This window comes from Urocampus carinirostris, chromosome 9 (genome assembly GCF_059441175.1).
Source record: "Urocampus carinirostris isolate Australia breed hairy pipefish chromosome 9, RoL_Ucar_1.0, whole genome shotgun sequence".
NCBI classification, from domain to species: domain Eukaryota; kingdom Metazoa; phylum Chordata; class Actinopteri; order Syngnathiformes; family Syngnathidae; genus Urocampus; species Urocampus carinirostris.
Window position 1 is genome coordinate 17,341,068 of NC_142357.1, and position 14,953 is coordinate 17,356,020.

General features: G+C 40.8%; 1 protein-coding gene across 1 annotated transcript; it reads right to left on the minus strand.

Moving 5' to 3' along the window:
* On the minus strand, positions 1 to 12,326 carry chic1 (cysteine-rich hydrophobic domain 1). The gene is made up of 6 exons (XM_088344692.1): positions 12,125 to 12,326; positions 9,392 to 9,446; positions 5,629 to 5,784; positions 5,500 to 5,556; positions 5,260 to 5,319; positions 1 to 2,407 (listed from the first exon to the last, which is right to left on the minus strand). The coding sequence occupies exons 1-6, from the start codon at positions 12,250 to 12,252 to the stop codon at positions 2,357 to 2,359; spliced, it is 507 nt and encodes a 168-aa protein (XP_088200818.1). The 5' UTR covers positions 12,253 to 12,326; the 3' UTR covers positions 1 to 2,356.
* Between the last annotated feature and the right edge of the window lie 2,627 nt (positions 12,327 to 14,953).

The window sequence follows — 14,953 nt, forward strand, 5'->3', positions numbered from 1 at the left end:
TAAAAGTCCAAATTAGTTTTATTTTCTGATTTGTCAGTGTAGGAGTCCCAAGAGAAAACATTTGGAAGAAGAGGGAACAGGCCAACATTTCAGCCTGCAGGTTGGTGTTTGACAATGAGAGATGAAAGAGGCACTATAGTTTTTTTTTGAAAGGATACAGACAAGAAAGAACACAAAAGTAACATCTGCTCTTCTCATAGCACAGTGGGATCAAACTAGAGGTGTCAACAAATATTTTCAGCACATTAAGTAATAAACGAGAAGAATTTGTCACTATAGAAAACTTTTTCACAGGAATATTTTAAATGAATCTGAAAAATACAACTTTGCGACGCTATACATCAGCAACCGACTGAACGGGGCAGTGAACAGACCTAAAAATTGCCCAACTGCTGTAGAAAAACATGTGGCCAAAGCCAGAAAAGGTCTTTTGAGGCACATTGATGTCAACTTCAATTGATGGTTTATGGCGATGTGAAGTCTAACTGGTTGTGCCCTGCGATTGTCAAAGGTTTCTCTTTCAACACCACATTCACAAGGATCACAACTCAGGGGTGTGCGCTAGATCAAGTCCCCGCAGTTATCAGGCAGCCTACAGTAATTGTTAGCGCCCCGTAATCGCGGGGCAAATCCTTTGAACCATCATTCACATTGCATCAATGCATTTCTTGTAAATCAATGGTCAGCAACCGCCGGGGCATGGACCCGTACCAGGCTCTGGGTAGTATGGTACCGGTCTGCACCGAGAGAAAAATCCATTATCTGCACTGCTTATCCTCTGTAGAGTCACGGGGGTGCTGGAGCCCATCCCAGGTATTTTCGGGCAGTGGGCAGGGGACACCCTGAACTGGTTGCCAGCTAGTCGCAGGGCACACAGGGACATAAGACTGACTTGCTCATTTACACCTAGGGACAATTTGTACTGAGCAAATTACCTGACATGCATGTTTTTGGCATGTCAGGTACCGATTGACCCTGCTATATTTGAAACTGAACTTGAACCGGGGTTTTGAGGTTGCACGTATTAATTATAATCAGTGCGGTGCAACTGTCAACAGTGGCGGATGAATTAAACTAAACTTTTGCGCTTGTAGCAAATCTCCATGGAGAATCGTCAACTACAACAATGGTAAACAAAATATCACTATGATAAAACTTTGGCAACGGAGATGGCGGATGCATGGATCCCAAAGTCAAGAAGACAACAGAGAGACCACATCAGACCAACTTACTTGGCACGCAGATTGACGTTAAACGTTTCAATAGCGACCAGAGTGTGTTGCAGGTCTGCCTCAAATATTAGAGGTACCAAGTTCAATTTTAGCCACTGGCCTCCTTGTGTGGTGTTTGCATGATCTCCCAAGGCTTCAGGCACTCCGGTTTCCAAATACATTCACTCCCGTAACCCCTGTTAGGACAAGCTGTTCCGATAATGAATGTGATTTTGGAGCGAAGCTAAGACGACATCTAAATGTTACAAATAACTACACAATTGATTTACACTCATTATTATTATTGTTTTTTTTTTTAAGTGTTATTATCGTTATTCATATTTTAGAAAAAGTGCAAACATGTCCAATGCTGCCTTTGACTATGAAAATATTGTCAGACAAGGAAACGGTCAGTAGTAAAGAAAAGGTTGCCGACCACTGTTAATGCTGGGAGTTTCCCATATGAACTATTTACATACAATTTCATGGGAATAGAAATTCCCCAGAAAATGGTAGAAAGGGTCTACTATGATTAATTGAAAATACTGTCAAAATCTATGGATATTTTGACACAATGTAAACAAAACCGTATACAAAATGGTTAAAGCAAATTGTTCAATTGAACAAAACCAATTTGTGAAACAAAGAATTACGGGTTGATTATATGACAGCTCAATACTGTGGCACGTTTCAGGTTCTAATGAACTACATATATGCTATATATGGCTTACCAGGTAAACAGTTTCATACACTTTAAAAAAAACTTAGAGTAATTAATTGGCAAAAATTACAGTTAATATGTAAACAATCGACGACAAAACAAATTGGATGTTAACGCCATATAAACAGATGTAAATAAAAGACTCAAACATAAAAGTTGTCGCAGCATTAATATTAACCTTCGATGTTGTCTTTTGACGTAAAGAAATGTAAGGCCGTGATGTCTCACAAGATTTGATCCCCCTTTCCTATGAACCAGGAGTGCAGCAGGCTGAGGACGCGTCTTGTTGGCTGTGCAAAAAGCGCTCGAAAGAAAAGTGACAGAGTGGCAAATTTTCCACATCCGGCTGCACTGGATTAGTCGCAGTTTTGTTTTTCTTTCCCAATCCGAGAAGGCACTGAAGTGGAAAAGAGGGTGTAGGTCTTCAATCGGGTCTCAAGATTGGATACTTGGGTAAGAATTCTATGAGAATCACCTGCACACACACAAACAACAAAAACACGGTAGAAAATTACACTTGATACATGAGATCATCTGATTTGCTGCAAAAACAAATGATCCAGGATGAACAAATTAAGCCTGTTAAGCTGAGATGCTCTGTTGAGACTAAGGGACTGTGGATTGTTGCAGTTCAGTCGTCTTTAATGCTAATTTTGACATAAAGTTGGATCCAACATGGCGGCGCGCATGGATGCTGCAGCTAGTTGCTCTCCAGCTAATCTTCTATTTATTACCGTTCTCTTGTCTTTTTTGCTTTATTTTCTGGACACATGCGTGGCCAATAATACTTATAGTCGGGAGGAACTTATTCAATTGGGTGGGCGTCTAAGTTTCGACTTTTCGGGCACTTTTTATACCACCTTTGATATCTCGAACGAGCTACAAAGAGATCCGGGATCTCCCTGGTCGGCAACCCCACTTACGAAGCGACGGAGACGGCGTAGAGACCAAAAACAGAAGCGGGGTAGTCGCGCTGGGAAGTGTGTGAAGCTAAAGGAGCTACATTGGCGAACAATCTTTTTGAATTAATGCAATTAGGATTCAGGGCTAACCACTGCTGAGACAGCTCTGATTAAGGTAACCAATGATCTTCTACTGGCAATGGACTCTGGCGCTTCATCACTTTTGCTGCTGCTGGACCTTAGTGCTGCTTTTGACACAGTGGACCATAATATCTTACTAGAACGGTTGGAAAAATGGATTGGTCTCCCAGGAACCGTCCTCTCATGGTTCAGATCCTACCTTTCAGATAGGACGCACTGTGTTAAAAATGGCGAAATGACATCTGAGCCCTTTAGTGTTACCTGTGGTGTTCCGCAGGGTTCAGTACTTGGCCCCCTTCTTTTCAGCATTTACATGCTTCCATTAGGTGATATTATTCGCAAGTATAATATGAGTTTCCATTGCTATGCAGATGACCATCAACTATATCTTCCATTGAAGGAATCTGCCACACTAAATTGTGGAAATTTGGAGGCTTGCCTCAATGAGATAAAAGAGTGGATGTCACTCAATTTCTTGCGTCTTAACTCTGAAAAGACCGAAATGTTAGTTATTGGTCCATCTAAATGCCGTGACTTATTCTCAAAAACTGCTGTGAACATTGACAAATGTCACATCACAGTTGAGTGACTCAGTTTAAAATGTGGGTGTCATATTTGACCCCGATCTGTCCTTTCAAACACACGTGAAGAAAATTACTAGAACCGCTTTCTTCCATCTTCGCAACATTTCTAAAATTCGTCCTATGCTGTCTCAGTCGGATGCGGAGATTATAATTCACACGTTTGTTACCTCCCGTCTCGATTACTGTAATGCACTACTCTCCGGTCTCCCAAAATCCAGAATCAAGAGTCTTTAGCTGGTACAAAATGCTGCAGCGAGGCCTTTAACTAGGACAAGAAAGTCTGATCACATTACGCCGATTTTAGATAACCTACATTGGCCCCCTGTTAGCCTAAGATGTGATTTCAAGGTTCTCTTGGTATTATACAAAATCATACATGGACTTGCTCGCCCATATCTTTCAGATTTGATTTGATGGATTTGGCTGAACTCTTTCCGATAATGCTTCGTTACAACTGGCACGGTGAGTAAAATTATTGTGATGATTAGACAAAACTTAACGCCTTTTCTTTTTTCATCTACGATCCTAGTAGCGTAGTGGTTACGATTCAATGCTCTCACTTCCGCAAACTGAGTACGCTTCCCATTGCATCCAGTATTAGATAGATTTGACAATTGATTGCTCAATGATGGAGATGTAATACTGTCATACCTCATTAAGACGTTCACACAAATTTTGTGTTGAGTAGTTTTGGCTAAAAAATAATGCGTGTATATGCGAATAAATTCGGTATAGGCGAAAAAGAAGGATTTATTTTTTCTTTCTGTGCGGCCCGGGACCGCTCCACCACCCATTGGTTGCCGAGCACTGTTACTAAGGACTCTTCTCACTCAGGTGACCAACTCTTTAACCTGTTGCCTTCTGGTAGAGAGCCATCAAAAGCCCGCAAAACTAAATGTATATCTTGCGAAGTTTTGTTGCGGCTAAATTTCATTTTAATTTTGTAATTACTTAAGGCAGTCTCAAAGCACTACATTGTAAATATTTCCCCAATTATCCTGACAGTCTCTTTCCTTATTTTTACCCATTATAGTTTTTATTATGGGTATGAGTTGTCTGTTTCTGTGTGCCTGACGTCTGGCTGGCAACAAATTGTGAGGATAAGCAGTGCAGAAAATGGATGGATGGACGTTGAGAATATTCAATAAAGTACTGTCAAACCTTCTGTTTTTCTCCTGTTATGTATTATATGAATAACGATGACTAAAACATAGGGCGGCAGTAGCTCAGGAGGTAGAGCGATCGTTTTAGGATTAAGGGATCCCAGTTCGAATCCCGGCTTGTCCGTGTTACATGCCGAAGTGTCCTTGGGTAAGACACTGAACCCCCAATACCCCCAATAAGCAGGTTAGCGCCTTACATGGCTGCACAGATCACGGCCGCTATTGGGAAATGTGAAGCACAATGTAAAGCGCTTTGGGAAGTCATTGACTTGAAAAGCGCTATATAAATGCAGATCATTTCATTTCATTTCATATGTTTGAGAGCAATTTTTTATCTTGTCGCATAAAATGTTTCACTCCGTCGTTATCAATGATAATAAAGACAATTCAGTTCAAAACAATTGACAACATTTGGTTAGGTGCGGACATTTGAGACTCTATCAATGCATTAAACACAAACTTTTAAACATCAAGTCAATGTTGAAACACATTTGTTGCCATTAAATGTTTTAATCACACTACAGAACTCTTACTTACGTATTCCATCATGTTACTGCTCTCACATTTCCTTTTGCTCAGCTTCCAGTGCAGGCCCAGCTGAACAGAAAAGAGCTGATCAATACACGATATCCCCCACGTGCAAGTAAACACATGCACCCCCATAGACTGTCTGGCATGCGTGAGGTCAAACTGTGGCCAGACATGCTGAAGGGCATTTTTTATGTCCGCGCGTGCACACACACAAACACTTGTCAGGCAGGGAGGGTGGTTAGCTACCTTGTGGTACAATCTGTTGTTCTCCCATTCTAACAGCTTCTGAATGGACCTTCTTGTCTGTGGTGGGAGAGAACACCAATAAGTCGGGAAAGCTTAGTGGCGCTGGAGCGACCGCTCGGCGAGCCTGACCCTCTTATTGAGACAGATGACGGGCCAAAGGCTGCATCCCGCTGTGCAGCAGCAGCACAGGCACCCGCACAGAAGCCACTTGACGTTGACCGGCACGTTTTTCCGCAAACAGGCGTTCACACGACCCACGCTGGTGCGGAATTCCTCCGGCGCCACCTGCCGAAGGATGCAACAATATTAAGAATCGTGTGCCCTACTTTGCATTTACTGTGCAGATTTGACCGCGTCATACATATTGGCTTAATACTTATAAGCCCTAAACTGATTATAAACTGCAAGCTCAAATTGAAGAGCAATACGCAATTAAAATGAACTCATCCACTTCTAGACGACAGCGCAGGGCAACCGTACATGGGAGAGTAGTGCCAGATTGCAACACAGATGTGGTTTTTATGCTGTTGTCATTGGTGGTTGCCACAGAAATGGATCAAATTGCATTCATTTTTTATCGTTTTTCTAAAACTTTAGTGACCTGACATTGCCGCCGATGATGCAGAAGTGTATCGGTTTTGATGAATCACTTCCACTGATGTTAAGTTGTAATGCATAAGTAGAGGACTTACTAACTTATACATTCCAAAAACAATGCATGTCGGGATAATTGGCCGGTCCAAATTGTCCTTAAGTGTGAATGAGTGAGTGAGTTGTCTGTTTCTGTGTGCCTGACGTCTGGCTGGCAACAAATTGTGAGGATAAGCAGTGCAGAAAATGGATGGATGGACGTTGAGAATATTCAATAAAGTACTGTCAAACCTTCTGTTTTTCTCCTGTTATGTATTATATGAATAACGATGACTAAAACATAGACTAATATCTCCTCTAAAAACGTGTAATGTTTGGAGACGTCACCGTGTTTTGTATTAAAAGCGCTTGCATTGTGGAAAAGACCAAACCGCCATTTTCCTCGGTGCCGCCGCACAAAAAAAGGAATGTATTTAGAATGTGGCCAAAAAGGTAGCGGGTTGTAGTCTGGAAATTAAGGTAGTTAGGCGAACAGAAATCAGTATTGAGAGTCCCTCCAAGTAAATTGAGTTTAAGACACCTGCTATATAAACTACTAATTTAAAAAGAACCAGTTAAACAGCAACATTCAAAGGTACCTGTTGTTTGCTTCTTAATATAATATTTTCCGGACTTTAAACTGCACTGTTTTCCATCGTTTGGCCAGGGGTGCGACTTATACTCCGGCGATTAGTCTGGCGAAACTGACGTAGAAGCAGAACGAGGAATGAGGAAGCAGCGTATCGTTTAGGGCAGACCTGGGCTCTACGGTCCTTAAGGGACGCATGTCTTGCCTGGTTTTTGAGGTTTCTCTTCGTCAACTCAGGTGACGCAAATTATGAGCTTGTTAGCAAGCTGACAGGATTCTGGAATCGCCTGTTTAGGAGCAGGGAAACTTTTAAAAAACAGACAGGGGATTGGGCCCTCGAGGACCGGGGTACAGCGGTCTGGTCTCAAGATTTGGAGTGAAACTGATGGTTTGGTGAACTTGTTGGCATGCTAAGGTTATTTGAATAACTTTTAATATGTCATGTCGTTACTGACATTACCAGGCATGTCAGTCATGTAACGTTATTATGGTTGGATGTGTGGTTGGATCCCTTAACCACTAGGGTGTGTCTTGGGCAAGTACAGCCTGGTGGCCCCTTACCGTACGCTTGATCAGCTTGATGTTTCCCATTTTATCTGTATTTTAAATTGCCCAAACCAGGGCCGCACGGCGGATGAGTGGTTAGCGTGTCAGCAGCACAGTTCTGAGGTCATGGGATCGAATCCTCCTGTGTGGAGTTTGCAAGTTCTCCCCGTGCTTGCGTGGATTTCTTTCGGGAACTCTAAGTTTCCTCCCACATTCCAAAAGATGCATATCAGGTAATTGGACGGTCAAAATTGTCCCTAAATGTGGATGAGTGAGTGAATTGTCTGTATCTGTGTGCCCTGCGACTGGCTGGCAACCAGTTCAGGGTGTCTCCCGCCCACTGCCTGAAGATAGCTGGGATCGGCTCCAGCACCCCCGCGACCCTACTGAGGACAAGCGGTGCAGATGATGGATGGATGGATGGATGGATAGATGCCCTTCAAGATGACATGTATGTTTTGGTGTTGAATTTTATCAAATACATTTCCTCCAAAAATTCAACCTATACTCCCGAGAAGTACAGTTAAGGGTGAGAGAGGTGGAATACAGAAATGGTGTTGAGGAAGTTGCAAATTGAATATAACTTTGCGCTTTGTGCATGAATAAAACTAGCATGAACAGACCCTCATCATGAAAAAGTTGTCAATCGGAAGGGGAGGGCTAGCTACCATATTAGGAATCATTTTACGAGTCTGTTTATTTTCAAATGGAAATAATGTGGCGAAACAAACAAATTACAAAAGAAATGTCCAACAAACAGGAAATGTTTACTTTTATCTATCGGCATTATCGTGTGTTTTGGAATAAATATTTTACACAGTTGGATTTTATGGATTGCCCTTGATGTAACAAAGCCATTTTCACAGATATTCTAAGAAGTTGACGAAGGCTGGGTGATGTAATAGTTACGCCGGCTTAATATTTTTCGGGTATCTTGTTTGAGATTGATCGTGATGTTTCTCTAATGATTATTTTTTTAAATGGTCATCATATCTTGAATCCCAAGAGTTTAATATTTCCAATATTTTGCGTGGCGTCGTTCAGTGACTTGTGACATCGTATAGACATGTATTTGTTTTTAAAAAGTCCCGTGGCCCAACGTCGGGCCGTGAGAACGTTAAGGGGTTAAGGTACCGTATATTATTAAAACCTTTTCTGTGTACCATCTTTCTTTGCAAATATCTCATGTTTTATTGTAGGCACATGCGGCTTATAGTCACGTACGGCTATTGTATGTACAAAATGTTTTCTCCTTTAAAAATGTACTGGGTGCGGCTTATAATTAGGTGCGCTCTGTAGTTTGAATTTTACGGTATGTTTTTTCCTTCCTAATTATGAATTTTCTGGCTGGTGAGACTAATAACCCAAAGTGACTTTTAGTCTGGAAGATAAGGTATATTGATTTTTAAGAACGGTTTAAAGATAAATAGCAGGCAAAATTTCCTTTCAGAAAAGTGGTTCTTTGTGAGAAAAGTCCAGGCCGGGGAAGGAGGCCAACTGGATTTTTCTGCTTAGATGCGATCTTAAAAACGTCATCCCCGGCCTTGCAAGTGCCTGTCCAAAGCCTCAAAGGACAAGATAAGCGGCAGAAATGCGGCCTGTGGTCGCGGCAGGCGGGCCAGTGAGCAGGCTGGTCAGCGCCGAGCTGAATGGATACTCATTCCTTGCCCCGAGTCTGTACGCCATAAAAGGGGGTCGTAATCTTTTATGACAGGATGCAAAGGTCTCTTTGCAAACAAGCAAAGAGCTGGGAATAAAGCCCAGCAGGGCCTGATGCGCACCCTTCAATCATCATAATTGTGAGCTCGTCCATCACATGTCGGCCAGTCTCACAATGGCAGAGGTGCGCTTTATGGCCCCGCACTTCCCTCGGCCTCTCGCGTGGCCCTGCAGCCTTTTTGTGCTGCTGCGTCTGACCCAGGAAGCGTTCCCTTTTCTTTGCGCCCCGGCATTATTTCGTCACCTGGAGTCGGACCCCGGCAGCGGCTTACTCATTGACGGCGCTGCACAGGCAAGACCAATCAGCTGGCAGGGAAGTTTAAATAGGGGGCACAAAAGAAGCTTTGCCTCTTTTGCTTCTTCAACCGGAAAAAAAAGTACAAGAAAAGCCAAAACGTGCAAAAGTACCTTTCCAGTAAGAATGGACGGAAACTCGCTATCAAATCTGTTGCTTAGCCCAAACCTGTACACAAGAGAACACATGTGGATTTAGTAAAAAGAAATGTCTTTTTATGGAGACTTGGTTCAGAAATAAGTATAAATAAATACCTACAAAAGTATGCCACGGAAGACCTAAATATGCCGTTCTGTACATGCAATTTATTCATGTACTTATATTTTTTCCATTTATTTTAGTATTTGATCATGTATTGTAGTGTATTTGCTCACAACAAGTTATTCAAATAGGGAACCGGCTCAATTGCTTGTGCTTTTCACCTATTGGTTGATCAGTGATCAGTTGATTGTTCCACTCATCAATCAACCAATAAATGAAAAACTCAAGATGGTTTGAACCACCTTATTTGAATAATATTTTTTTGTGACAAAATACACAACAACAAAAATAAATGACAAAATGCATAAATATAGAAATGAATTGCAGTCAACCCATATGATGTCCTTATTTTAAAGACCATTTTTGGACATTTTTATACAACTTACATAGAACTGTGAATTAAAATGGTAAATGGTCTGCATTTATACAGCGCTCTTCAAGTCACTGAAGACCTCCCAAAGTGCTTCACGTGTGCTTCACACTTAGCCATTTCCACACACTCACACACCGATCACTGGCAATAACTTTGTGGAAGACTTTTTTTCAATTGTTTTTGTTACGGCACTCTTCTATCTCCGAGCATTGGTCTTCGATTCAATTTCTCCTTTGCTTCCCTCAAGCTTTGTCTGATTTTCTTGTTGGCTGCTTTATACTTGACTGCTCCTTTTTTCTACTGCTGGGACAATTCTCTGAAAAGTCATGCCATTTAAAGGTACATAAAATACAATTATGGGGATTTTTTCCTGGGTTTTTAACAACACAGTGGCGGGTCATTTTGACTCGAGGACATCAGGAGGTTTAAATCTTTTATCTAGGTGTTGAGTGATTCATTTATGTGTTCGTCGTTTATATTACATATTTGTAGGTGTTTATTAATTTGAGCTTTTATTTCTACATATGGCAGGATCGGTTATCCATATTTTAGCCTCGTTAGAAAACAAAAAAAAAAACAATAAATGTGACAACACTGCAGAATTTTTTTTCTGTAATGGGGGAAAAATGCAAGAAACTACCTCATTAAATTGGTATTACAGGAAGGTTTTTTCAATTTTAAACAAGGAATACGTTTGTTTATTCCAAACGATATAGAAACCACAATTCAATAATAAGGCTGTAAGTTATTTTTCTGCCAAATGTTTATGCACATTATATGCTTTCAAAACTCCTTGATGTTCCGCTTATTCCAAGTCATGTTGCTGGGAAATTCCGCCCCAAAAAAATTCTACAATACCATACCTGTCAACCTAAACATTTTCCCCATTGTTTATAAATGTTTTGAACATTTAAAATAGTTTAATATGTACAGTATACGCTTTGAAACAATTTTTGTATGGGAAAATAAAAGATACAATTATTAAAGTAGTTTTTTGGGTTAAACCGATCTCATCCCGCACATTTTAGCTCTAATCTGAATCGTTTCAATCAATAGTAGCAGAAAAAAATGTCAGCACGGATTGCGAATAATATCACGGTACACTAGCAAAGGTCTGGGGAGGGATGGGTGCCCCAGGCTGTATTTGCCCAAGACACACCAAATGAAGTGGTGCCCGACAACCTTGGCGGTTAAGTGATCCGTGAACATGAAGACTGGCAAATGTTATCCTCAATTAGACATTTATTCAAACATATTTTTCACTTTCATGCCGACAGTGAACGTTTTCAGCCATGTGAGAAGAGTACCTACAGAATAAAATAAGACAATGGGCACTGATACTCTCTGATATCTTTGTAGCAAATTAAGCTAAATTGCTTCTGTTAAGGAGTAATAACATGTGTAGAAGAGATGGAGTCTGTGAAATCCTACACTGCTAGGTATAATAAGCAATGCGAAATTTACTGCAAGTGGGGAAAGAGTTATAGAGAAATGCTAAAATAATATTTATGTGGTAAATAAACTACTTTAAAGAAAATTATCTTTGTTACTATGATACATACTTTCTTGTGAGTTAAGAGGTGACGCGTTGTGTTTGGAGGAATCGTTATCGGAATTGCGATCAATAATAAGGGAAGATAATATTTGAGGGTGACAGGCAAGCAATACTTTTTTTTTGTTTTTTAATAGTGATCAAATTGATGCAATTTTGACAATCCTAATGAATATAAGATTTAATTGTTAACAAAAGTGTTTCGAAACGCATCCTGGCAATTCGATCAGTAACAGATGACGTCAGCCACGTAGGAGTTAGGTTAAGCGGTCTGGGCGCCCTCCTAGATGTAAACAATGGCACAAAACGATTTTAAAAAACGTCAAATTGACCTTCACATCAAACATGTTAACACGATAAATCGCCAATAATAAATTTGACCGTCACACTTTAAACGTAACCAGCTGTCAACAAGCCCCCCTCGTCCGGTTGGACCACAACAAAGAATAGCATCCAGTTATCGGTTGCCATAGTGACACCAGGTGCTGGGGGACGCTCGTTTTGTGTCGTAAGAGCACCCGTGCGCATGTTTTTGTCTACCAAGTGAGCTAGTTAGCCACCACACGACTATGCAGGCCACTACAAATAACTGTCACAGCAACAAAACGCAACACGGCGACAAAAACTGGCAACAAGATAACGAAACAATGAATAACTCACACTGTGATGTGTCCAGCGCCTCGCATGACGACGGCATCCGGGCAATATCTGGCTAAGCGCTCCTCGATGACGACATGCTCATCTTCGTCGTTGTCTTCTAACTCATAAATGGTATCAAAGTCCGCCATGTTGGGATAGGGAGCGTGACGTCATCCGCGGGGACGAGCGCGCACGCATGCACGCAATAGCTTCGGAGCGCGCACGCATGATAGAAGGTCAGGCAGAAGAGAGGAGAAAATATTTTCCAATCAAATCATGATCATTTTCCGATCACATCTTTTATGTATGGATTGTCAGTTTTTCCTTTTTGTCTTACTTTTATAACCTCGTGCTACAAACGTTAAACATGCTGTGTGTGTGAGTGTTTTATGAAAATACATTTATTGTTTAATTCCGCTGTTTATCAAAAAAAATCAAATGCATTTGTTTGAAGGTGGGGTGCGTCATTTTAGGTGTCCTCAAAAATGTTGAAAGTAATTTCTCTATTAGGTATGTGTTAACAATGCCAACTGAGTTCAAAGAGCCCTTATGCTTTCTTTTTCACCACACCTATTTGCTTTTATCTTACTTACGGCTGTTTGGAACACATTTGAAATCGGAGGTGGGAAAGAGTGTTGGAAAGTTACGTCGTGGTCCTCCTCATTGGTTTTGTTTTTGTTTTTATTTGTTAGTTTAGCATGAAAATGGTTAAAGAAATATGCAAAGGATGCCTGTTCGTTATTTCGACTGTTATACTACAATGTTGATCATTATTTTGACTATTTTGCTCTGATTATATCATTGTTATTATTGTAAAATCATGTTGCTGTTCTTTGATATCCAACCTCTTTAGGGTGAATCTGATTTTGGTAACCTATGAGATTTAATAAAAAGAGGGGGGGTCAGAGTCAAGTCAAGTCAAGTGGCATTTATTTGTATACCCCTTAATCACAGATGTCTAAAAGGACTGCACAGGATTACAATTACACCATTCCCTGATCTTAAACCAACATGCAGGCAAGGAAAAACGCAAAACCTCAGCATGAGAAAAATAAAGGAGGGCCTTTAGAACATATTTGGAATTTGGCATTGTGAGGGTTTTTTTACAGTCGTCTCCTGTTCTCCTTGCAAGTTCAAAATGTATTGATGTCTTCCCTCCTTATTTTATTTATATGCTAAACTATAATTTTATCGTAAGATTGACACCATCTGTTTGTGACAAGCATTTGTTTCGATTGGCCACTATTATGTCTCATCTCATTTCATCTCATTAGCTGCACCACTTATCCTCAGTAGGGTCGCGGGGGTGCTGGAGCCTATCCCAGCAATCATCGGGCAGTGGGCAGGGGACACCCTAAACTGGATGCCAGCCAATCGCAGGGCACACAGGGACAGACAACACGCTCACTCATTCACACCTAGGGACAATTTGGACCGGCCAAACCACCTAGAGTGCATGTCTTTGGAATGTGGGAGGAAACCTTAGAACTGTGCCGCACACGCGCTAACCACTGCGCCGCTGTGCTGCCCCCACTATTATGTATTCTAAAAAGTGATCTTTATTGCAAAAAATGTTTAGTGACTCTGATGCGGTTAAAGAAAGTCTAATCAATGTAAATACTTCTGTAAAAACTCCTTCTTAAAATTTGAGGAGTCATATATCTCTTTAATTTAATCTTTTTGATTGTCCAAGATTTGTATGAACCCTGTACCTTCCAGATGGCGGACAAGGACCCTTGTTAAAGTGTCTTCATCAACAATGACAAAGGAAAATTTGTAAAATGTGAATTTGATAAATGTTGGTCTTTGTTGTGGACTGCTCGCCTCCCTCACATGACAAACTGTGCAGAGCTTGCTGTGTCAAACAAAGCTCAGAAAACTGTGGAGGAGATTCAAAAATAGCTTCTACCTACTAACAACACCCTCAATGCTGGAAAATTAAAAAAGAACAGGTCACCATGTTGCTGCCTTCATCATTTTTATATTTTTGTCGTCAACTTGCGCTTCAGTATGACCATGTTTTTCGTCTTTGTAAAGATCGAGCCTGGAGAAGGATTTGTGCCGCCAGCCTGTACTTGCTTAAAACACACCACAGGAGGTAGTGCCCCAACACCCTAGCAGTTAAGGGATCCGCGAACCGTCTCTGATTGCATTTTTTTATTATTTAACCTGTGGTACCGTAAAAATCGGATTATGAGGCGCACCTGATTATAAGATGCACCCAGCACATTTTTAAAGGGAAAACCTTTTTTGTTTAAATCTAAGCTTAAGACTCACTTCTACTCTATAGCATATGAATAAACTAGACTTTTTCCTGGACAATATCTCTGTATTATTTGTGATAGCAACATCCTTTGCTGTCTGGTAATCCTGGAAGGGGGATACCACATGTGCAATCCCTTCTCAAGGTTTCTACATTTTCCTCATGTTGAGGTTTTTTGAGTTTTTCCTTGCCCTCATGTTGGTTCCAGATCAGGGGATGGTGTAATAATAGTCTGAAAAAATAGTCTGTGTAATAACCTGTGAAACCCTTTGAGACTCTTTGTGATTTAGGGCTATACAAATAAAAATGACTTGACTTGACTTGACTTGTACATAACTAAGCCATGCCTAACTATTATGAGCCTTCATTGAAACATGAAATATTTACAAAGAAAGACGGTAGAAAGAGTTTTAATATCAAACGGTACACTAACCCCTTAACAGACTTTTTAAAAACAAATAAGTGTCTGCACAATGTCATATCATTGGAAAGCTTAAATTCTTGGGATTCAAGATACACCAATTCAAAATATACATATCAGAGAAACATCACAGTCAGTCTGAAGCAAGATATCCAAAAACTAGAAC